The sequence below is a fragment of the Girardinichthys multiradiatus genome, chromosome 20 (assembly GCF_021462225.1).
Source record: "Girardinichthys multiradiatus isolate DD_20200921_A chromosome 20, DD_fGirMul_XY1, whole genome shotgun sequence".
Classification (NCBI taxonomy): domain Eukaryota; kingdom Metazoa; phylum Chordata; class Actinopteri; order Cyprinodontiformes; family Goodeidae; genus Girardinichthys; species Girardinichthys multiradiatus.
This window is the reverse complement of record NC_061812.1, coordinates 5,113,397-5,136,110: the sequence shown is the minus strand read 5'-3', so window position 1 is coordinate 5,136,110 and position 22,714 is coordinate 5,113,397. Positions and strand designations below refer to the sequence as shown.

Below are 22,714 nucleotides of genomic sequence, written 5' to 3'. Positions count from 1 at the left end.
AAAGAGAAAATTTGGTCAAGATGTTTGGTCACAATGCAGAACTCCATTTATGGAGAAAACCTCTAAGAAAATATCAGCACAAATGCCTCATACCAACTGTCAGGTGTGGTGGCGGAGGGCCGGTGATTTGGGTTGTTTTGTAGATGCAGCTTTTGGTCAGCCATGATTTACTCTGTGTACCAAAGTATTCTGGAGACAAATATGAGACCATCTGTCCAACAGCTGAAGCCTGACCCAAACTGGCTCATCAGCAGAACAATGATACAAAACATGGCAGCAAATCAGCAACAGGATGGCTAAAATAGAAAATTGAGATTTTACAACAGTCCAGCCAAAGCCCAGACCTCAACCTGATTGAGATAATGTGGTGAGACCTTGGAGAAGCTTCTGTCTGCAAACAGCAGCATTGGAAAGAACTGTGGTCCAATTGTATGTGTGCGCTTTACTGACACAGAAGACTCTGGAAATGAAAGAGGATGCATTTACTTTTCTGCCATGGTTTAGTTTTAGGAATCTAATATTTCACATGACCAGTTAGAGTGAAAATCTTTAATTAATTAGTGAAAAACAGAAATGCACTCACCCAATGAACCTGGATTGTTGCTAAAATGCTGCAAACATGTTTTTCTATTTTCTTAATTTCTTATTTCGTTTAGTTTCAAGATCTTATCATGTGATGACTGAAATTAAACAGATGTTTTTAGATATTTATGTCAAAATGTCTTTATTACGGTAAAACCGGACAGAAATATCCAAACAAGCAGAGCCTCTCCAAGCTTTAATCCTCCTTTCATGTAAACATTTTAGAACAAATTTCAAACGAAGCAACACAGAAACACAGCAATATATCTTGTTCTAGATAGAAAAATATAATAATTCTGAAATTCAAAGGATCATAAGAACAGAGCTTCGTAAAAATATTCACACCCCTTCAAGTTGTCACATTTTGTTCAAATCTCCAACATCAGCATCCCCACAGCATGACGCTGCCACCATGTTTCATGTGGGTAATGTTCATTTGGGATGATGTGCAGATAGTTTCATCCACACATCAAAATTTCAATTTCAGTCTCATCGAGACAGCGAGCAGAAGACCTTCACCCATGTTTGCTGTGTCTTCTTCAAGCCTCGTGTTCAAACAGTGAAAGCCACCTCTTCTTCTTGCTGCTCGTTTATAAAAGGCCAGAGTTGTGCTCCTCACAGATTCTCCAACCTGAGCTGTAGGTCATCCATGTCTTGGTAGGTCTCCAGTTGATCCATCCTCTCTCCATGTTCAGATGACAGATTGAACAGAGCTCTGTGAGATGTTCAAAGCTTGGGATATTGTTCTAGAACTTAATCCTGCTTATTCCTCCCTGTCTGCTGTGTTCCTTGGTCTTCATGATGCTGTTTGTTCTCTGATGTTCTCTAAGAAACCTCTGAGGCCCTCATAGAACAGCCGCATTTATACTGAAACTAAATTACACACAGCTGAGCTCTGGTTACTAGTTAGGTGGCTTCAGTAGGACACTGGATTAAACAGTCGGATTAAAAAGAGGCAGAATACAAATTCATGCCACACTCCAGAGATTGTTAAAACTTTTGTGTAACACCGTAAGCTGCTCTTCTTTATTGCAACCAAACCTAATAGAACTGTACAGCTAGAAACAAACTGACTTTACCACACGTTTGGCAAAACAAAATCAGATGCAGTTTGTATTTTTGGTCTCCTGTTTGTCCTAGTTTATCATTCAGAGCCAATAAAGGCCTAAAGAAGTATTCATGCAGCAAGTGAATCCATATTTTGCATCAATATGCAGGTGGATCAAAACACCAAAAGGCCTCAGAAGATGATTACCATCATTACAAAGTTATACTACCATTTAACACAGTTTATCATTAGTAAACAGAAACAAACATGTAAACACAGACTCCATCCAGCTTTCTTACTAAGGACCATGACACATGTTACCTCATTTATGTGAGCTTTAGTTTAATTCAGCAATTAAATATAACAAACTTTGGTCATAATGGAAAAAAAACTGATTTTTGCTAAACTGTTTATGATTTACAGACCCAAAAATTAACCTAAAAAAGTGAATTATTCCAATACTTCATCCTTTGAATAGTTTTTTTCATTCTTCTGTTTCCAACGCAGTGATTCATTCATTTTTAATAATACAGCTTTTTAATTAAGACCCACACAAGTCTCCATGTAGCTTCTCTGTTAGTTCTAAACACAGTTTCTCCACTGATGCTTATAAACAAAGGCCTTCTGAAGGTATAACATCCATGTTTTGTTTTATGGTAACACGTTAACAGTAAAGTCTGGCTCTGGCACCTTAGTGAGGTTAAACAGACCAACAAATGTCTCAAAAATTAAGTTTGACAATTCTGTTCGAGTATAATTTCACTTTAACATCACAGTTTGTAAGAAACAAGCCCTTAGAACGATGGCCTTTGGGAAAACACGGATATGCTCTAATTAAGGTTAGATTTCCTCCCTATCATCTACATGTTCCTGAGGGACACGTCTCATGTCCTCATCATTAATCATGTCCTCACTATCACCATCGTCCTCTCCGCTGCCCTCTGACACCACCGGTAATATCTTCAGAGGATAGATGCCTCCCACGTAAAAGATTGGAAACATCTTCTCCGACCAGCTGTGCGAGAAGGTGCAAATGTGCTTGAGGGTCTTGAGATCGGTAAAAGACAGTTTTCCCCTCTCCAAGTCCAGATGAACTCGGATCACCTGCAGCTTTGTCTTGATATTGAAGCTGGGGGGAGCTCCCTGGGAGAAATAGGAATATTTTTCCTTGGAAAAACACAAGGCCCACAATCCTGAGCTGAATTTAGTCGGCTTCTTTCTTCTAAAGGATTCTTCTACAACACCAACAAACCAGGTTTTGCAGTCTCCGATTTCAACGCTCCAGTAGTGGATGCCTTCAGTGAAGCCCTTGGAGGCCACAATGATCCCTTCAGAGTCAAACCTTTCGGGATTCAGTGGAAGCTTCTGCCTGTTTCCACGCGTCACCCCAGTGAGATCCTCGGACACGGAAAGTCCCGCTCCAGCGGTGTTTGGATCTAAAACCACAGGGGTGTAAGACACCGTGTCTTTAATCTTCTTCCAGGTGTTGAAGTCCAGGTTTCCCAGGTGTTTGGCTACATCTATTAGAGCTCCTGGAACTGCCTGGGGATTATCCGGCAAGGGGAACCGCTGGACTGCTTCCACTGCAGTGGTGTAGTTCAGCAGGAGTGAAGCGTCTTTGGACCTCAGCTTTCTCTCTGCTGCTTTGATTGTGTCATTAAGAACAGCCATGTCTCCATCCAGAGCCCTAATCTTCTCGTTCACCTTCAGACTCTTCTGCTCCTCTTCCTCCCTCAAACCAGCCACCCTGGCCTCCTCTTCTTCGTGCAAGAACTGCTGCAGCTTTCTGAACTGGTTCCTTATCCTTGTCTCTGTGAGCCGGGCCTGGGAGCGAATGTGTTCGGCTGTCAGGTCCAAGTCTTCTTTGACTTGTCTGAGGAGTTTCAGTTTCTCCTGTAGGGGTGTGATGGACTTCCTCAGCTCCTCCCTGCGGTCCTGAGCCACCTCATTGATGGGCCTGAAGACGTGGCTGCTGTGCAGCTTGGAGTCCCTGCAGATGAGACACACGGGCTGCTGGTGGTCCAAGCAGAACAGTTTCAGTTTCTCAGAGTGCAGCTGGCAGTCATCTTCACACTCGGTTGCAGCTCTGCGGTCCCGCTCCAGGAGGAAGGCCTCGCAGGTGTTCTTCAGCACCAGGTTACATGTGGGCTCCTTGCGGCCGGAGTCGCTCTTACAGACCGGACACTGGCGGACCTGTTTCTGGGTCCACCATCTCCTCAGACAGTCCTTGCAGAAGCTGTGGCTGCAGGACAGGAGGACGGGGTCTCTGAAAATGTCCTGACAGACGGGACAGGACAGTTCCTCCTCTAGGTTTGAGGCCATGTTGTCTTAACGCTGACACAAAGTTAAAAACAGGAAGTTAGATCCGCGTTTCGCCCTAAATAAAGTGATTTTTCAGACAGATTTTCGAGTTTTGAAAAACTTACGTTCAGTTCATGAAGTCAGTTGGACGCTAAAGTTCTCCAGGTTTGAAATTCAGGAGTAAAACTATCTTCAATCCTCCGTGGGGGTTTGCTGAGATAAACAAATTCTGCCTCCGGTCACGTAATTGGTTGCGTCCTGCCGCAGCCCGCCATAGCCGTACGTCAACGTGCCCGCCATATTGGGAAGGGAGATCCCGCTCCTTTCCCCACGTTAAGGTGTTACTAACTTCTAGCAACATTTACAAAGACTGCTTAAAGTCAAGTTCTGATCCCGACGCAATTCAGTCTATAAATGCCCTGGAAAACTGCAGCCAACAATTAAGTGTTAACATTATATTTAACATATGTGAGGTTTTTCTTGTTTTTTATTTTTCTTCTCTTCTAATTTAATTTTGATGTCATCCTTGTTTTTTTTTCTTTTCTAAGGTTTAATTTATTATCTCCTTATTTTCTACTCTTGTAGCTTCTTATTAAGATTTCAAATCAAATTCAAAAATATTATTTTAGTCCCAAAGGGAAATTAGTTGTTGTAGCTCATATTATAATTTATAACAACTGCTTTTGCTCTACCACTGTTAACAGGCAAAAGCCATTATTCTGTAATTTGATGATAAATAAAGTGAAAAAGTAAGATGTGCAGAATGAACTCATTAATGGTGAACTGCTGCCACCTCCTGTTAATTATTATACAAGTCGATTATCTTCTAGTGAGCTAAGCTACACGCAGCCTACATGAATGAAGCCAGTGACTCACTCCTACATAACATTACATAAATTAGTGGTCCAGAAATATTGCAGAACTGTATCTGTTCTCATCCAGCTGTGCATGTTTAAAAGTGTGTTTATCAAAATCAGATTCTCTATTTGACCATGGTTCTCTAAACATGTTTCTTCTCTGCTGTATATAGGGGGACTGTGGCTCAGGTGGTAGAAGTTTGTCCTGTACCTGGTGGGTTGCTGGTCCAAACCCCTGTGGCTACATTGTAGCTCACCACTGTCAGTGTATGAATGGGTAAATGACTGAATGAAAGTCCTATAAGCAAGTGCAGGCCCTTTACCATTCTTACACTTGAAGGATTTTCATTTGGGTTTTTTTCCAGCCCACCTTCAAATCTACAATGACCAAGTCTTATTTGATCACTAACCAAACACTTTTCTATCTGTTTTGTTATGAAAAATATGTCTTCCCTTTTTCATCAAATTACCATAGGTTTTGTCATTTTCTTCTTAATGCATTATTTGTGATCTCTGTGTAATCCTGGGGTCCAAATTGGAAGCATAAACCTATTATATTTTTCTCAACAGCACATTTTGCCAGAATATGTTCTCTTTCCATACTTTTTACTCTGGCTTGTGATGGAACCCACTTAAATCCCTCCTTGCATCCCGTTCTGGCAGATGGCCGCTCACACTGAGCCTGGTTCTGCTGGAGGTTTCTTCCTGTTAAAAGGGAGTTTTTCCTCTCCACTGTCGCTACATGCATGCTCAGTATGAGGGATTGCTGCAAAGTCAACGCCAGTGACTGTCCACTGTCTCTACATGCTCATCCAGGAGGAGTGATTGCTGCAAGTCACTGACTGGATGCAATCTGCTGGGTTTCCTTACATAGAAAAGCTTTTTATCCAATTTGAATAAATAACTGAATCTGACTGAACTGTTCAATGATTAGGATTAATTGGAATGTATGAACCTGACTGTTGTGAAGTGCCTTGAGACAACATGTGTTGTGAATTGGTGCTATATAAATAAAACTGAATTGAATTGAATTGAATTATTCTGCATATAGTTTGATATCTCTCTGTCAGACTTGAAACAGCTCTTTAATTCCTTGTAATACTGCTGCTGAATAACCGCAGATGAACTTTGCTTTTGCTTCTCAACTCACCAGAGTCCATAAAACCATGATCTGAGATCCCCAAGCCTTTTCCAACCCGTAGTTCAAGTACAGATACGCTGAAAGTTACTCAATGTTCTGATGATCCTTTGACCTGTGAGTATATGTTTGCAAGCAGCAACTCCAGTGATGCTCAAGCCATGTGAGTGCAGTGGACATGTGGTAACACATATGTACAACTGAGACTGCTAAACAGCTTCTCGTGGACAAATGAAGGAGTGTTTGTTGCAGCTTCTCGGAAACATTTGAGTCGCTATGTATGCTAAAAATGTAGTCTTACACAGGTCCAAAACAGCTCACAGTTGGACCCTTATCGTAAAGGTTCTTGCTGGTCCTCCAAACTGAGGTCACTCTGACTGCTCTCTGCTGCAGGTAAGATTCTGACTGCTTATAACTACTGCACCAAACCTGTTTTAAAAAAATACTAAACTACCCCTTTAATTCACAGGCTATCTTTGTGTTGTCTTCTGCTATATGTCAGACAGTGTGAAGGACAGATGTTTGACCTGCCTCAACAGATAGGTGTTACGTGGAGATCAGGTGACAATGCCCCACCCCATTTTAAACCTTGATCCTGCAAGAAAACAATTTTTGGCCACTCCCACTCCTGCTTTCCACACAAACGAAACCGACAGCTCATTTCACCCAAACAAGAAGCTGGAACTCCTACATTGGGCATACTCAAACTTTGAAACACTGAAGTAAACCTGAAAAAGAAGGATTTAAAAAAAAAAACCAAATTAAGTGACAACATACTCTTTTTCTGTGTTGAAGAAAATGGCTTTCAGACCTGAGGAGGATCTGACCTGCTGCATCTGTCATGATATTTTTAAAGATCCAGTTGCTCTGTCATGCAGCCACAGCTTCTGCAACGACTGTGTGAAATCCTGGTGGTGGGATAAGCAGCAGTGTGAATGTCCGGTGTGCAAGACCGTCTCTCAGACGAGACAACCGCCTCGCAACTTGGCACTGAGAAACCTGTGTGAGGCCATTGTGTCGAGGAAAGAAAACGACTCTGAAGGTCTCTGCAGGCTCCACTCTGAGAAGTTCAAACTGTTCTGTCTGGACCATCAGGAACCCGTGTGTGTCATCTGTCGAGATTCAAAGGCTCACAACAACCACAGATTCAGACCAATCGACGAAGTTGCACAGGAAAGCAAAAAGAAGGTCCAGATGTTGCTGCTGCCCCTACAGAAGAAACTGAAGCTCTTTGAAGAAGTTAAAGAACAATTTGAAGAAAAAGACAATTACATAAAGACCCAGGCTGAGCACACAGAGGCACAGATTAAAGATGAGTTCAAGAAACTTTACCAGTTTCTACAAAAGGAAGAGAAGAAGAGAATATCTGCTTTAAGGTATAAAGCAAAGATGAATAAAAAATGGCTGAGATGTGACTGTGATGACCTGAGCAGAAGGATGGCTTTGCTTTCAGAAACAATCAGAGTCACAGAGGAGGAACTGAAAGCTGAAAATGTCACTTTTCTGCAGAACTACAAGACTGCAGTGAAAAACATCCAGCAGTGCTCCATGCTGGATGACGCACCACCATGCTTTGGATATCTGCTAAATGTTGCTGAACACCTGGGCAACCTGGCTAGTTTGATCTGGACCGAGATAGAGAAGACAACCTCCTGTACACCTGTGGTTCTGAATCCAAACACGGCTCATCAGCACCTCACCATCTCTGCAGATCTGACAAGTTTGAGATACAGCAGGAGACGAAAAGTTCCCAAAATACCGGAGAGGATCGACTACTACCGCTGCGTCCTGGGATCTGAGGGGTTTGACTCGGGATCTCACATCTGGGACGTAGAAGTCGGAGACGGGGGTCACTGGGGACTGGGTGTGGCAGCGTGGCTTGCCTACAAGAAGAAAGATATAAAGTCTGGATTATGGATCATAAAGTTTGAGCGTAATGAATACTCCGCAGTTTCTCAGCAGAATGAGGTGAGACTTCACCAAGTGAAGAAGTTTAGGAAGATCAGAATTCACCTGAGGTGTGACAGAAGAAAACTGTCATTTTTTGATCCTGAAACTGGAGCTCACATTCACTCCTTCACACAGATTTTCCAGGGAAGACTTTTTCCTTATTTCAGCAATGGAGGAAGATCTCCCCTGAAGATTTTACCAACAAAAGGCTCAACTAACTTGCCGCCGCTCATAATAATCGGTTTTATTGTGATGATGATGACTCTGTTTTTATTTCTGAGGCTGATTTAGTCAGCCATCAGATCCGGCCCAAGGCACAAGCAAACTAAGCCGCGGCTTCTGGCCCCCCAAACCATCAGGGGCCTTCTTGAATTTTAACGCAAACTTTACATTTATATTTTCTTATATTTGCTTATTGAGAATGAGAATATTGTTAAATTTGATTTGATGGTTTCAGCATCACTAAAATGTTTTTAATTGTTTTAAATAATGGGCAAGTTTACTTTGTAAAAGTGCAGAGATAATCTTAATAGTGTGATTGTTGGGTTAACACAGTAACAATCTGATGCTATGAGTTTAATATTGTCTTTGTGTTTGAGTTCGGTTTGTTCACGCATACATGTCAGCAAATAATAACCAATTATCTGTGATTGCTTTTAAGCTCAGCCGATTAAATGTGGCCCCCTCTCCCAGATTTCACAAAATCTGTGTTGAAACGCCGTTGGCGTTGGTGATCTTCTTAACAGGAAGAGGGGCCCCAAATCCAGTCTAACTCTCAGCACAGAAAAATAGGCCCCAGAAGACCTTGGGCCAGCCCTGACAGCAATTTTTCTCCTGACAATTTACAGTGGGAGTGAAAGGCATGTGTGTAAAACATTGTAAAGAAAAATGACTTTAATCAGACATTTTGTATTTGAAAGAAACTCTGAATCAACACCTGTTGACACTTTATTGTTAAATGAAAATATGGGGTGTACATATTTTTGTTCAGCTGTTGGTACCCTGCTACAAACAAACACAGCTATGGTGGATATAGGTTTTTTGTGACGTAAAAAATAAAACAATATTAAATATATTTTTTAAACTGTTTCCATCATTAATGTGACATTTATTCTGTACAGTTTAAGTTTTTTGTGACGTAAAAAATAAAACAATATTAAATATATTTTTTAAACTGTTTCCATCATTAATGTGACATTTATTCTGTACAGTTTAAGTGAAATCAAAACCAGGTTGCACCTGGTTGCATCAGTGTGCACATCCCATTAACTAATACCTAGTTAACAGTTAGTTATTTAGTCTTCTTTGATAGGAGTCTGTATCCTCATCACAGAGGACAAAAACATAATAAAGCAAGAGCTTTTCTCTATTATGGTCCTGAAGATACATAAAACCCAAAGCAAACATTCAACATAAAACAGATCAAATAAGTAGAAAAGGGAGAAATACATTAAGTAGAACTAAACAACCAAAACCAATAAAGTGTATAAACAAAGGACATGACTACAGAAAATATACACACACACAAATAAATATTTACAATTCATAAATAAAAACTTCGGAAAACCCATTTAGAACTCTTGATTATTCTTAAAGGGACTTGCTAAACTCGTAACATCTGCGCACCTGAAACTTAGTTTAAATACAGTTTTTCATCCACTTAAAATTTGGAACAAACTTTTTTTGTTTCAAGAAGCAATGGCAGAAAAAACGAGGAACCGGAGTATGAGGCAGTATAACGGAGAAAAGGTTATGATGACAGAAGAATCCAGCCAAGAGTAATGACAATCAGAGAGCTTATATACTGGGGGAAGTGTGGAGAATGACATTGTATGCAGTCCATTGATGATTTATTCCACTTCACAGCTGTGCTCTAAAAAAAAACTGAAGGCTTTTAAATATGTAAGTCACACTCTGGGGAGTGTGACTTACATATTAAAGTTATGTTGTACTATTTTAAAAGTGAGGAGCTTGAATATAGGTTATCATAAATATGGTTCTCTTCAGGTGACCCACAGAATTATCTTAGCTAAAGCACAACAGAAATTATCCTCTTATGAATTCAATATTTTGTTGATTTGGATGCAGTCTTGGACTCACAGTGATGCAGAAAAAATAAAAAAATCCATCCGCATTTTTAATGCTCTAGCAGACACCTGAAGGTTTTGGATCAGAACTAACCAGCATTTAGAACTGTTCATAATTTCACCCACTCTGACAAAAAGCCCTGTTTCATCTGGAGAAAAGTAACCACACAGCATGATGCTGCCACCACCGACAAACATCCATCCATTCTCTACACCTGCTCTGGGCAAGAGAGACACGCAGAGGAAGAACGGCCATCCACAGACACAATCACACCTAAGGACAATTTAAGAAGACCAATTCAACCGAACGACCCAACAGTCTTGTCTATGGACTGTGGAAGGACACTGGTATACCCAAACAGATCCCACACATGCAAGGGGAGAACATGCAAATGCCATGCAGAAAGACCCCAGATCATTCTTGCTGCAAAGCAACAGTGCTACAAACTGCTCCACCATGCAGCCCAGCCTGCCAAAAATACATTTTGAAATTCTGGCTGCTTAGGAGAATTTAGCTTGGATGTTTTCTTTCTTTTCAGCTCTGCTCCTGTGTCCAGTATTATGGAGAACACAGGAGATGGTTGTTGCATGTAGAACACAACCAGTACTTACCAGATGTTCCTGCAGATCCTTCAGTGTTTCTGTTGTTTGTTGTGTGCATTTTTTCTGCTCTTACAGTCCCTTATCCCAATTTCCTTCAAAAGGTCCTGCCTTTAGCCACGCCATAGCAATAAATAAGAAATTGTTCTTAATCTGTCCAGCCTGGTTAAAAAATATGAAATAAAAGTTTTAAAAAAAACCCATACATATAATTAGATTTACTATGATTGATGGGAAGTGTGTACCCAAGAAGACTGAATGCTGGAATATGACCGCAACATGGTTCAATAAACTATTAGTTCAGGGTGTTCGCACTTTTACAACCAGGTTATTACAGCTTTATGTATTTTTATATTATTCCCCTAACAGATTTGTTTCGTAGTAGAATCATACACGATATAGAGCATATTAAAAGGAAAAAAGGTCTAAAAAAACTGATATTTTAGTGTTTGACCTGCTGGTTACTTGTCAGAAAAGTCTGATTTCAATCATTGGATGACTGATTATGCAAAATGTGTGCACTAAAAAGCTGTTCTTAAATAAACCTAAATGCTCTTCATTCCTTTATATTTTATTTAGAAATAAACTAGGTTTCTAGTTACAATCCAGATGGACTCACCTAATTGTTGTCTTTTTATGTTTTGCAGTTCCAGCAGCAACCAGCAGGGAGAGCAGCAGGTAAAGGTTTCTTCCTATCTGCTGCAGTTTGATTTAATTTTGTGCCTCCTCATCTCATCGCTCCTTCTTTCACCTTCATATAAAACCGAAATTCATTTTAGTCAAACAGGAGAAAAAAGTCAAAGCAAAACATTGCAGAAAACAGATAAAATAATTTCTGAAATTTCTTCCAGGATCTTGGAGGTTTAAAAAAGGTCTCACATTTTATATTCAAGGGAAGAAATATTTTGTGTCAATGGGAAAATAAGTTATTATGATATTTGTGCAATAAGAAAAGTTTAATCAAACCACTTTAAACAGTTAAAGTAAGACAAATCAAAACTAGTTTTATGTATTTTCAAAGTTTTTCTGTTTCTGTTTTGTTTAAAGTCATTTTTTCTCTATAATTTCCCCTCACAGTGGTGTGTTCAGGATCATTAAACAAGATGTCTGCCAGAACAGTAACAACCGGACAGTATCTCTACAGCATTATAAACACTTTATAGAGTTACATAAATATTAATGTGGCCAATTCTAACATAACTGCAGGATCAAATATGTAATCCAGCCCAACAGGAATTTACTGCAGGCATAAAATGTGTTCATTTGTGATTATTTGTTGTTCTTTGGAGTTCTCCTTTTTGCAACAAAACTCCATACACATTTCAGTTCAATGAATTTGTATTTTCTAGTTTAAAGTAAGATTATGAGATCAAACTTAAATTCTGTCCAGGATGTGCCTGACCTCTGACCCAATGACAGCTGGAGATAGGAACCAGTCCCAAGCGGGTATACAAGCGGATAGATATATTTGACATCCAACGCTCATCCTGCTACAAATTTACCTATTTAGCACCATTCATGCACAAATGATTTACAGGACATCCAAGGAAAGACAGAAATTTAATCAAGCATAAGCATAAAAACATTGCCTGAAAGTAAATCCTGTTGCAAAAATGTTGCTTCAGTACAAAAAGGAAGACTGAAGTGATGGTGTAACATGTCTCCCCTTTGTGCAGCTGAAGCACAGTAGCTGCTGGGTCTTTATGTAACACAATGCTGTGATCTGAAACCACTACCAACACACAAACACATCTTAACTGATGGTCAAAAAAAACTGTACTGCACTTCAATATCATTGCATCAGGCATAAAACCTGGGATTTTATTACAGGATACAACTTCTGTTTGGTCAGATAAGAATGAGGGCTTAATTTTCCTGACTCATCCGGACAGTTTGCAACTGTTATAGTGTTAGGGCTTGTGAGATATAGGACCCCAGAATGCAGACCAGAAGGCAGCATGACAGTAAGTGAAAAAAGGTTTAATTAGAAAACTCACACTCAGCAGGAGGCAGGAACAAAAGAAATGGGCAGGCAAGACAATCAAGGCATTATCAAAAAGACAAGACTTGGTTAGAGACCAAGACATGAACATGAGAACTAGACATGAACATGAGAGATGTTTCTGCGACGACTAACTGAACAGGTGTGTATATATGGAGTGAAAACCAGGTGGAGCAAGGAGACAGATTAACTTGGACAGGTGAACCGAATAAACTTAATTGACAGACAGAACAAAACGTGGTTGAAAAACCAAACTTGAACAAAACATGAACAAGACAACAAAACTAAAGCATGACCAGGAAAATAACAGAAGCATGATTCAAAATCTAAGAAGAATAATAACAAAAGAACGAGTCAAAACCTTAACTGTGAAAAACATAAGAAAAAACCAGAAACCAAAAACCAAACAACCCCAAATCATAACAAATAGTTATATACAGACATCTAATCTATCCGGGTCAAATGTTTTACCAGCCAATAAAACTGATCTGCGGCACTATTTGTTCAATGTTTTCTGCAAGTCATGAGGTCTGAATGAACTAAGGAGGGTCCAAATGTTGAGAAGCTTGTATTTTCACACTGCAAACACTGTGAGTGCTGCAGGTGGAGTTACAGTTCTGCTCACTAATTTTACAAATAATCATTATCAGCGTACATTTTGGGGGCTTTTAATTGTGGATTTGCTTCAAATAGATGCAATCCCTCTATTAATAACTGGTTAAATGGCGATTATTTAACCACTCTCCATGGCAGAACTGGTCCAGCTCAGAATACTGTCACAATCCTAAAGGGTTTGGGTTCTGATCTTCTTTTGTGTGTATTTTTGACCATTTCCTTGCTGTTTATGTTCTTTATGTCTTGCCTTATTCAGTTTCTTTCCCTGTGCTCTTTGTTAGATTGGTGTTCCTATATTAGTTCAAGTGTTTGTTGAGTTATTTGTTTATGAAGTAATATACCTGTTACATCTCTGTTTATCTTTTCCCCTTGATCGATAATTCTTTGTGTCTCTGAGTCTTCCTCCTTCAGCTGCTCTGCCTTTCCAACTCTGTCTAGCTCTTCCAGTTTGCTTCCCATTACTCCCACCCTGCCTCAGTAAGTTTTTGTCTTCTCATTATTCCCTGCTGGATTCTTCTCTTGCCTTTGTTCTCTGCCATACTCGTCCTCTCTCTGCTGGATTATTGTTCCATGCCCGGTCGTATTTCTGTGCTCCCATCTGCTCATCTTGTGCAAGACCATTTTTTAAAGTTTTTTCTTTATTTTAAATAAATAAATAACTTGGCTTCACTTCAGTTTAGCTGTGAATTTAAGTCCTTATCCACCCAACCATGACAAATAGTTGGTTTCCTGGGATGGATTTAATCTTTGTCAATAAAGTTTCAACAGGTTTGAAGTCTTGAAATGGATGAAGGAAACAAACAAATCTTAAGCATCTGGAATGACCTTCCCAAAGCTGAATGTTTTCTTGCCCCCTCCATTCAGGGGTGAATTTTGACTCTGGTTTTACTTTAAATGGTCATGTTCAATCTCTGGGTTCCCTCCTTTGTATTATCTACTGAACAGAACTGGAAACTGTTATTCATGCATTTGTTTCTTCAAGATTGGATTATTGCAAATTTATTATTCGCCTGCCTAAACAAAGCATCATTGGACCTTCTGCAGGTTGTCTAGAACGCTGCTTAAAATCAAGAAATGTTTTGACTTCACAGTTTCTAATGAAACCATCAATTAAGTTTACTTTATTTAATTCACCAGAAATCTCATCTCAAAGAACTTCTCAGGACAAACCATGTCCAGTTTTACGGAGTCCAGTTTGGATTTGAATCCGTCCAGTTCAGTCAGATTCATGGCGGAAAGAGGATCTGTTTAAAACCAACATCATCAGAGACCAGATCAAAATCAGACGCTATTTAACCGAAAGGAATAAAATGTGTTTCCATAGATTCTTAATTCAGATGAATACGAGGCCTATCAACCAGGATGAAGAACATTGGTTGTTATATTAAAGGTAAATATCTCTGAGGAGATGTTAGATCATTTATCAATTTTGTTTTTTTAATATAAGAGAATAAAACACTAAACACTCTTCAAAATAAGAGCTTCTTAAAGAACATCTTCTTCCATTCAGGTCAGAAAAATTATGTTGCTTGTGATCAATGACCTTCTAACGCCTCCTGAAGTCCTCCAGAGCATAATCAAACCAACACTGAGGTTCTGCCTTATTCAACATAAATGGTCAAAAGTTCTGCAGATCAACAGTCTGTCTTAAAACTGGTGAAGAAGTATGAATATGTTGGACAGGTACCAGATGTTTTATGTCCAACTTTGCTTCCTGTGTGAAAGCCTTCAAGGAGACAGTGGGTTCCTGCTACATCTACGCTTTGATTCATGAATTACAGCCTTTTTACTCCATTCTGTCATATTCAGTTGTAATTCAAAGCCCTCAGAGCTGTGATGAACTAGTTTTGGACCTTCTTGGTTCAATGAGTTCACCTCTCTCTGAGGGTCTCTGTCTGGGTGAAGTGGAGGATTAGTCTGCTCTTTCACACAGGGTCAGACATGAGGGAGAATGTGTTTCTGTTCTCCTGACATGCAGGTTAGAACGGGTCTCCAGGACAAATCTGGCTCTATGTGGACCAACATTTTCCCTTTAATTTAAGAGGGAGGTTCAATGCAGGAATTTCAGAGAAAAACACACTCGAGCCAAGGCAAATTTGACATTTGCCTGATTTTTTCATATTGCTTAAACAAATAAATGCAAAAGCATGTTCCTGGGAAATGTTCCCAGCTAATGCCTTGGGAATATGCTGATCGATAAGGAGAGTTTGGTGCTTCATGCATGAGTTAGAGCAGGTTTTTGTTCCATGGTGAGAAGTCAAAGGGACCACCTAAGATGTGTGAGGAAAATGTTAGGATTTTTGAAGAAAGGTCAGAGATTTACAAATCCAGACACCCCTCTCCAGCTCATTCTGGAGGTTGTGGTAGTGTGGAAGTTCAGGGTCAGTGTTGGTGTACCCTTCAACTGGGATGGGAATATCTCCAAAGGGATGCCTCAGGAGGCATCCTGATCAGATGGACCACCTCAGTTGACTCCTTTCCAAGGTTCTGAGCTTCTCTCACATGACAGAGCTCCCAGCTTTATATCAAACACTGTGCTCATGATAAGGACTGGAATATAAATGGATTGGTGAGTCAAGAACTTCATGTTTTAGCTCAGCTCCTAGCTTTACCTCAACAAATCAGAGCAATCCCTGCATTACAGCAGACAAAACCCAATCTGTACATCCGTACATCGATCTCCTGACATTGTCAAGAGTTGAGTTTAAGGCAGGACCAAAATGTAGACAAGAGCTAGGATGAAGCAACATGGATGAAGGTGGTGTTAATGAAAAAGAAAACAGAAAGACTTCCAGATGTGGCATGAGGAGAACAGGGCATGGAGCACGGGGTGTCGGAGGAAACCAGCAATGAACAATGAAAAGCAGCAAGCCTAGAAACAGAGGAGGTGTGATCAATGACATGGGAATCAGGTGAGTCTAATTAACAATATTATAAGAATTAACAATAATATAATATATCAATTATTAATCATGATTTAAATCAGCTTTTGAATAAATGAATTCAACAGCCACAATCTTTCTGCATCCAGTCATTTTATCTGTTGGTGTTTTGTTTCATTTGACTTCTAAAGCTGCCTCAAGATTAGCTTTCTCCGCTAAATCTAACAACTATGGTTAAACCAACTAAATGGCTGATCATCTGCAGTTAGAAATAAACATTGTACATATCTGCACCATCTGCTCAGTCCAAACTGAAATGGACACTGCAGAAATCAAGCCCTTAGTAACATGCATGTTTATAAAAGCATCTCTCAGCAACCGCGCTGCAGCTCCTTTGTCTGCACAGGGAAGCAAACAGCAGCGTCAATAAGAGGAGACAATGAAGCTGATTGGCAGGCTGGATTGGTGGGATCTAAAATTTGAAAATGAAAAAGCATTTCCAGAAACGGTAGGGGGCGCTGTGCACGTCTGCATTGCGTTACATTGCAAACGTGCGGGAAAATTGATTGAATTGCCGGTGTGGGTCTGACTATCTGGACGCAGAGTAAGCAACCACAATGACCGAAACAGTGGCAGAGCTACTGAGGGAGGCCGCTGCTGCTTTAGAACAAGTTTCTTCTTCCAACGCACCTGTGGCAACGCTGAATGCTCCTGAGCGCCGCAACAATGCTCCAGGTAAGGTTTTAGCAAGAAAAGCCAGCAAAATAAAATGCACGTGTGAGATCGTTTTTTTTTTTTTAACATGTCATGTCAACGCGATACACTGTTGTTGAGTGTTAGGGCCCGCCAGACAAGTATCAGTGATTTTTTATTTTGTTAACTGAAGTTACAGTTACAGTAGAATATAATGAAGCAACCATTTGTTTCAACAACTAACTTAAGTGTCAACAACAGCAAGTCTGACATCAGTGTGTATGCCTGGAGCCATTAGGCTTCTAACAACCTGCAGTCAACAAAGACCCTTGTAAATTTGTATACGTTTTCTACTATTAATTCAACATGATCTTGATCACGATAGAAATTAAATTACATCATGCGATCTTACTGTTCTGCATTAAAATGTTAAGCAAAAAATATCAATTGATCAAAAAAATGTTGGACTATGTTTATCTCACCATTTATGTTTGTATGTTTATGTATAACTACACTATATCCTTATTTTATTTTTAATTCTGTTTCTTCTTTTTAACATATTCAAAATAAAGTTCAATTAAGTTGAATTTATGTTCTGCTTTCCAACCCATATTTCTTCCAGCTGAGGTTTTGAGGTTGTTTGGTCCTTACCTTGCACGAGGTGTACGACGGAAGTCAACCTCACTAGCCACCATGACCAAAAAATGGAAAAAGACCACATACACTCACGCTTTCTTCTGCCTGGCTAAAAGAAAGGACAGTGATATCCCAACCGCAGCAGCAAAAAGAACGCTTGAAAGGGCAGGTTTAGGGGAAAGGAAAATCACATTCCCAGGTATGCCTACAAGTATGTATTGAATAAAATCTGACTGAAAAAAGGGGTTTTATTTACCCAAAAGAGGTTAGGGTTAGCAGAACCCAACGCAAGAAATACAAACTTAATATAAAGTGAGTTTACTGAACAAACTAATGATGTAACTGCCCAACAAAAGACAAAACAGACATACTGAACTGGACACAAAAGGACATAAAACAAAACCCATGTGTATTGCTTTCTGTCTGTAATGTGCCATGTGCTTGAAACAAAGTAAACTAAATTAAGACATAATTAACTAAAAGTAGAAAGAAATTAAAGTATAAGTGCAGGGGGTTATTGACATTTAGACCAGTTGTGAGACCATCAGTCAGTAAGACCAATGCCTTACCTGTGATACTTTAAATGTCAAAAATTGGTCAGCTATCTAATTTTAGGACACCGTGATGTTGTAATAAAGTTAAATGTTTACATTTTACCCCTAAACTTGTTACAATACCTTTTTTTTTTTCTCAGATAAATACTGTGGTGCATCTGACTTTTCTGATCACCTAGAGTTGAAGTTTCCACAACGGAAGTACTGTGGTGGGTTTCAACTCCTGCGGAGCCGGGGCTCTACAAGGTCCAAGGTCTTGGAAATCAGTCCTTGCCCACAGAATAGGTGTACTCCAGAGGGTCTGTGTAGCAAAGAACTTGGAGTAGGGGCAGCTGTGATTTACATAAGGCCACTCCAAAAAGATATTGACAATGTAGTATTTGATTCTCTGGAGTATGAAATCCCTGGCAAAGAAATCCCCAGCCAATAACCCTCACAACTGAAATATGTCTGTACAAAGTCCACTAAGCTCTAATGTGAGGAAAGATGTTTCATTATGTGATGCATATTTACTTGTTACTATTGTCTCATTTATGCCAGGATCCTCCCAGTTTGACCCTCACTCCTCAAACAACTGGACCACTGGTGGAATGTGTCTACTGTGCAGAGATATTTAGCTTCTCTGAGATTCAAGGCCACAATGACTGTTGTGAAAGGTGAGACATATTTCTTGTTTATACATGAATTTGTATAGTGTAAATTGTGAAGTCCTACCGACATTTTATGTTCCTAAAACACCAGTTGACCCAAAACAAATTTTATTTTATTAGTGTCTCACACACTGAACTATTATTGATGTTTTAGATTCCTTTAGTGTATTAACAATGTCCCGCTATCACTCCAAGGAAAAATAACTCAGATTCAACTGGTGAAGAAACCCTTGAGAATACCCAGGCAGGAACCTCAGCTGCTGCTAGCTCATCAAGCAACCAAAATCCGCTTGAAGAAAATCAAAGTAGTAGCTCTGAAGGTGCAACTGTCTTATTGTTTATAACCATAAACAATTAATGGATAAAAGTACTGATATTTATATTGTCCTTACAAAATAGAAGGAACTTTTAGCTGCTGTCCTAAAAAAACATTAAAAAAATATATTTTTTTCCAGTTTTCATTTATAATTAATTGATTTTCAGAATGGACAACAGAGCCTGATTTTTACAAGGCAGCCAACATGTTTTGCCATCACTTGCTCAGCAATGCTGAACTCAAGCCAGGGTTGGTTGCCAGGCTGGACCTCGGATCCACCGAGGAAGATCGTGAAAGGGAGATTCTGACTTTCTACAAAAAAAACGGGAATTGACTGGGCAAGCCCATTTTCTGTTATACTGACTGGTAGGTATCTTTCATTAAATGTGTTTTACTGCAACATTTCTAACAAGAACAGTGATTACAACTTAAAACTGAAGTAAAAACTTTAACTAGCTGAATAGTCTTTATGCCCTGCTCCACTACTTCCTTAGATTAAAGCAGCTCCTTTATTTTTTTTTGTTTTACATTACATGCCAAATTGATTAATCCAGATGTGCCTTACCACAGCAGTCACAATAACAACCATGGTCAGGCGCACCTTCGGAAAGTTGTCGAGCTAGGAATAAAACCTATTGAAATTGACTCTTACATTATATATACATTCCTATTAAGTCTACAGGGTAAGTCCTTGTATTTCAGGTGATGCAGCTATTGGAGATGGTGTAAAACGGCATTTCCTGTCTATAGTAATGGAAAAAATCCAGTTTGGTTTCAACCTTGACTTTGGTGAGTTTTAAAATAAGTTTATTGTATTGTTTTTTTGTGTAAAAAAAACATACAATTTTAATCAAACACAAGTAATGGTTGGATGAATTGGCTCTGATTAGTTGGCCCTAAAGCCCAAAATTGATCTCAAATTGACAACTGCATTACATTGCATTGTGTTCTTTAACAGTAAATTGTCTTCTCTCATGTCTGGTATTTTGACTCACCCAAATCTGTTTGTGTGACATTATGTAAATCATTATCAGAGCAAGATATTTCCTTGAACTGCAATTGATAAACCTCAGGATAATGTTGTCTCAGCAGAAATCAGCTTTTATTTGTATCTTTTGTTTTTTTTTTTTTTTTACTCTCAGAGAACACTGGCAGAACTCTTCTGTTCAATGGGTCAGGCGATCACAAGGTCCCATCCACTTCCAAAGCCCTGATTGATGGAGACCTTTTCCGAGTAGCTGGACGTGTCATAGGACATTCTTTTATTCATGGAGGCCCTCGATTGGCTGGACTGAGTCCAGCAATGTTGCAGCTAATTGTTGGAAGTAATCAGGAGTTTGCTGCACTTGAGCTTGCTGACTGCCCTGATACAGATGTCCTTGATGTGGTGTGTGTAGTAAGTGTCACAGGAAGTTGTTTTTATTGTCATGACACAAATGTTTCTTAAATTCGCTTCAATTGATTATTCCTATGCTTTCTTGCAAATATGTTTACTTTGTGCTTAACATAAAAGCATAGACCATAAAAGTGAAATACCGTTGCCTTACTTTATTAATTGCAGCTTGATAGTCAGAGAGAACTGACCCCACAGGAACGATGTGAGGTGAACAACTTGGCCTTTGGCTGGGATCTTCCTCCCATCAACGATAACAACAGGAGGTGGTTGGCAGAGAAAATTCTACAGCATGCGGTATATGAATAATTATAAATGAAATTAAGTACTTTATCTTTTTTTGTCATTTATTCTATTATTTCTTTTTATTATTTTTTTTGCTGCTGAAATAGCCACATATATACAAGCACACACTTATGCGCACACACACACACACACATATATATATATATATATATATATATATACCGGTATATGAAATTTTGCATATACAAATTTCACCCATTACTTAGGCTACCTCCTTGTATGTCGTTTTTTTAATTCTCCACCCTTTTATTGGGTAAAAAAACAATAAAAGTAGTTCAACCAAACCAAATTATGCTACGTATATTGTAAAAAAGATTCACTAGTGTAATAGTGTCTTTTTTTTCCACCAGCAACTGTATCTAAATTGTACTTAAACTTATTGATAATTTATGTTTATAGGTCATTGACCGGAGAAGAGCACAAATGAAGCAGCTCCGTAAGGGGCTGAAAGAGAGCGTTGTTCTCACTATGATTAAAGAGCGTCCAGCTCTAGCCGAGGTACTTTTCCCAAAATCAGCAGAACAAGTGATGGACTCACAGGTAATTGGCTTCTAATAAGAAACTGCTGACTGTTTACATAAATATCATTGTGGTAATTGTCATTGTAGTTAGAAATACTGCTTTAAGTGTAATATTTTGTATTTCTATCTTTCCAATAACAATCCTCCATTTTTATATACAATTAAGGTTGCCTTTTTTATCTGTACTTTTCTGAATGTGATATTTGCAAAGTAGCTCTACTCTGTTGATATGCCTTTTTAACTGATAGTCTTTGAAAATGTTTTTACTTCTTAGACCATCTTGAAAAGGATCATCTGGCCAATGCCAGATAGTGAGGATGAGGACGACCACAGCAACGTGGAGGAGACATGCTTGGTGACAGGCTTTTTGAGAGACTACATTAACACGTTAAAACAGATCCGATTCAGAACACTCTTCATATCCTAGAGCTATTGCTGATTATTCACATCGAGTCCATATTTATGGAAACATGTTGGTGAGAAATAACATTTTGTGGACAATGTTTTATTTTACTGTAGAAAGTCCAATTTTTTAAAAGCACTCTACAGTGAAGCAGTGACTAATGTTTGGGTAAACTTCAAAAAGGTATGACTGTCTTTGTAGGGTCTTCTCAGGAACTACAACAACTCCTGAAGTTCTGGACAGGTTGGAGTATACCCCCCCCCCAGCACCTTTATGTTGAAGTATCTCCAGAAATTACTCTGCCAGTCGCTTCAACCTGCCTCACAACGCCGAAACTCCCACTGAAGTGCCAAAGTTACCAGGCATTGAAAGAAAACCTGGAAGCATCTGTGAGATCTAGAGTTTGGGTTTGGAATGATCTGAGATCTGCTTTAAAGCAGACGTAGGGAGTAGGAGAAACCTAACTCCCACATTTCCATGTCTGGTTTGTAGTTTTTGTAAATTTTCGTGACGCTTCTCTTTATTTTTTTACCAGTTGGTGAAAAGATAGTTCTACTCTCATGTTGAATATATTTGTATAGTCAATCATACAAAAGTACCTCCATAACGAACTACCATTTAATAATGTTGACATTTTAATATCATACAGTTAAGGAAGGAGTGTGATATTTTATTGACAAATGTTTAAGGTTGTGGAATAAAGACAACTTCAAAAAGAAAAAAAAAACCAGTTTCTTGCTTCCAGAATGCACCTAAAATGCACACAACCTTTACAAGTGAACTTAATTAACTCTAATGTTGTTGCCAGTATTTAAGAATGCTGGGTTTAATTCTTGCCATATCAGTAGTGGTTGTGGTTCTGGATAGAGTGGAGGAGGGACTGTGACTGTCACTGCATCAACTGCTGTAGTGTGGCTGTGTAGATGTTCAGTGCATCCAAGAAGGATGAACATTGGGGTCAGGTAAGCTAGCCATGTCCTCCTCTGTCAGATGTTGCTGCAGCTCCACTTGAGGTACTTCAACTTGTTCCCTTTGATCTCCAAGGTCATCAAATCCGTATGGTCCATCCCAATCAATACCATAGTCTGCCTCCACCTCAACACAAAAGAGTATTGGAATTTTAAATATCGAATATTAAATATTTCATAAACGTAACTGTTTCAGAAAAATAAGGCTTTGT

At 39.2% G+C, this 22,714-nt stretch overlaps 3 protein-coding genes across 6 annotated transcripts; 2 read left to right on the top strand and 1 right to left on the bottom strand.

Annotated features, from left to right (window-relative positions):
• Window positions 1-1,952: 1,952 nt before the first annotated feature.
• Window positions 1,953-5,452, bottom strand: LOC124856703 (E3 ubiquitin-protein ligase TRIM35-like). The gene is made up of 2 exons (XM_047347457.1): window positions 4,057-5,452; window positions 1,953-3,964 (listed from the first exon to the last, which is right to left on the bottom strand). The coding sequence occupies exon 2, from the start codon at window positions 3,950-3,952 to the stop codon at window positions 2,471-2,473; it is 1,482 nt and encodes a 493-aa protein (XP_047203413.1). The 5' UTR covers window positions 3,953-3,964; window positions 4,057-5,452; the 3' UTR covers window positions 1,953-2,470.
• Window positions 5,453-5,738: 286 nt separating this feature from the next.
• Window positions 5,739-8,951, top strand: LOC124856704 (zinc-binding protein A33-like). The gene is made up of 2 exons (XM_047347458.1): window positions 5,739-6,319; window positions 6,396-8,951. The coding sequence occupies exon 2, from the start codon at window positions 6,725-6,727 to the stop codon at window positions 8,165-8,167; it is 1,443 nt and encodes a 480-aa protein (XP_047203414.1). The 5' UTR covers window positions 5,739-6,319; window positions 6,396-6,724; the 3' UTR covers window positions 8,168-8,951.
• Window positions 8,952-16,590: 7,639 nt separating this feature from the next.
• LOC124856403 lies at window positions 16,591-21,989 on the top strand. Of its 4 annotated transcripts, none has more exons than XM_047346779.1 (10): window positions 16,591-16,797; window positions 17,378-17,590; window positions 18,086-18,601; window positions 18,791-18,915; window positions 19,079-19,277; window positions 19,614-19,700; window positions 20,054-20,307; window positions 20,473-20,601; window positions 21,010-21,150; window positions 21,406-21,989. In XM_047346779.1, exons 6-10 carry the CDS (start codon window positions 19,664-19,666, stop codon window positions 21,556-21,558), a joined length of 714 nt encoding a protein of 237 aa, XP_047202735.1. In that variant the 5' UTR covers window positions 16,591-16,797; window positions 17,378-17,590; window positions 18,086-18,601; window positions 18,791-18,915; window positions 19,079-19,277; window positions 19,614-19,663; the 3' UTR covers window positions 21,559-21,989. The 4 variants fall into 4 exon arrangements, 3 of the variants coding, with proteins under 3 accessions (XP_047202735.1, XP_047202733.1, XP_047202736.1); XM_047346777.1 differs by having other exon boundaries at window positions 17,378-18,601; window positions 21,406-21,607; window positions 21,736-21,989; XR_007035322.1 differs by having other exon boundaries at window positions 17,378-18,601; window positions 20,054-20,302.
• The last annotated feature ends 725 nt before the right edge of the window (window positions 21,990-22,714 follow it).

What these genes read in the sequence shown, in the direction of transcription:
- LOC124856703 (XM_047347457.1), bottom strand. Translation starts at nt 3,952, where the DNA reads ATGGCCTCAAACCTAGAGGAGGAACTGTCCTGTCCCGTCTGTCAGGAC.
- LOC124856403 (XM_047346779.1), top strand. Translation starts at nt 19,664, where the DNA reads ATGGAAAAAATCCAGTTTGGTTTCAACCTTGACTTTG. An exon ending in TCCTTGATGTGGTGTGTGTA is followed by an intron (nt 20,308 to 20,472) that starts GTAAGTGTCACA and finishes TATTAATTGCAG; the next exon opens with CTTGATAGTCAGAGAGAACT. An exon ending in AACAAGTGATGGACTCACAG is followed by an intron (nt 21,151 to 21,405) that starts GTAATTGGCTTC and finishes TTTACTTCTTAG; the next exon opens with ACCATCTTGAAAAGGATCAT.
- LOC124856704 (XM_047347458.1), top strand. Translation starts at nt 6,725, where the DNA reads ATGGCTTTCAGACCTGAGGAGGATCTGACCTGCTGCATCTGTCATGAT.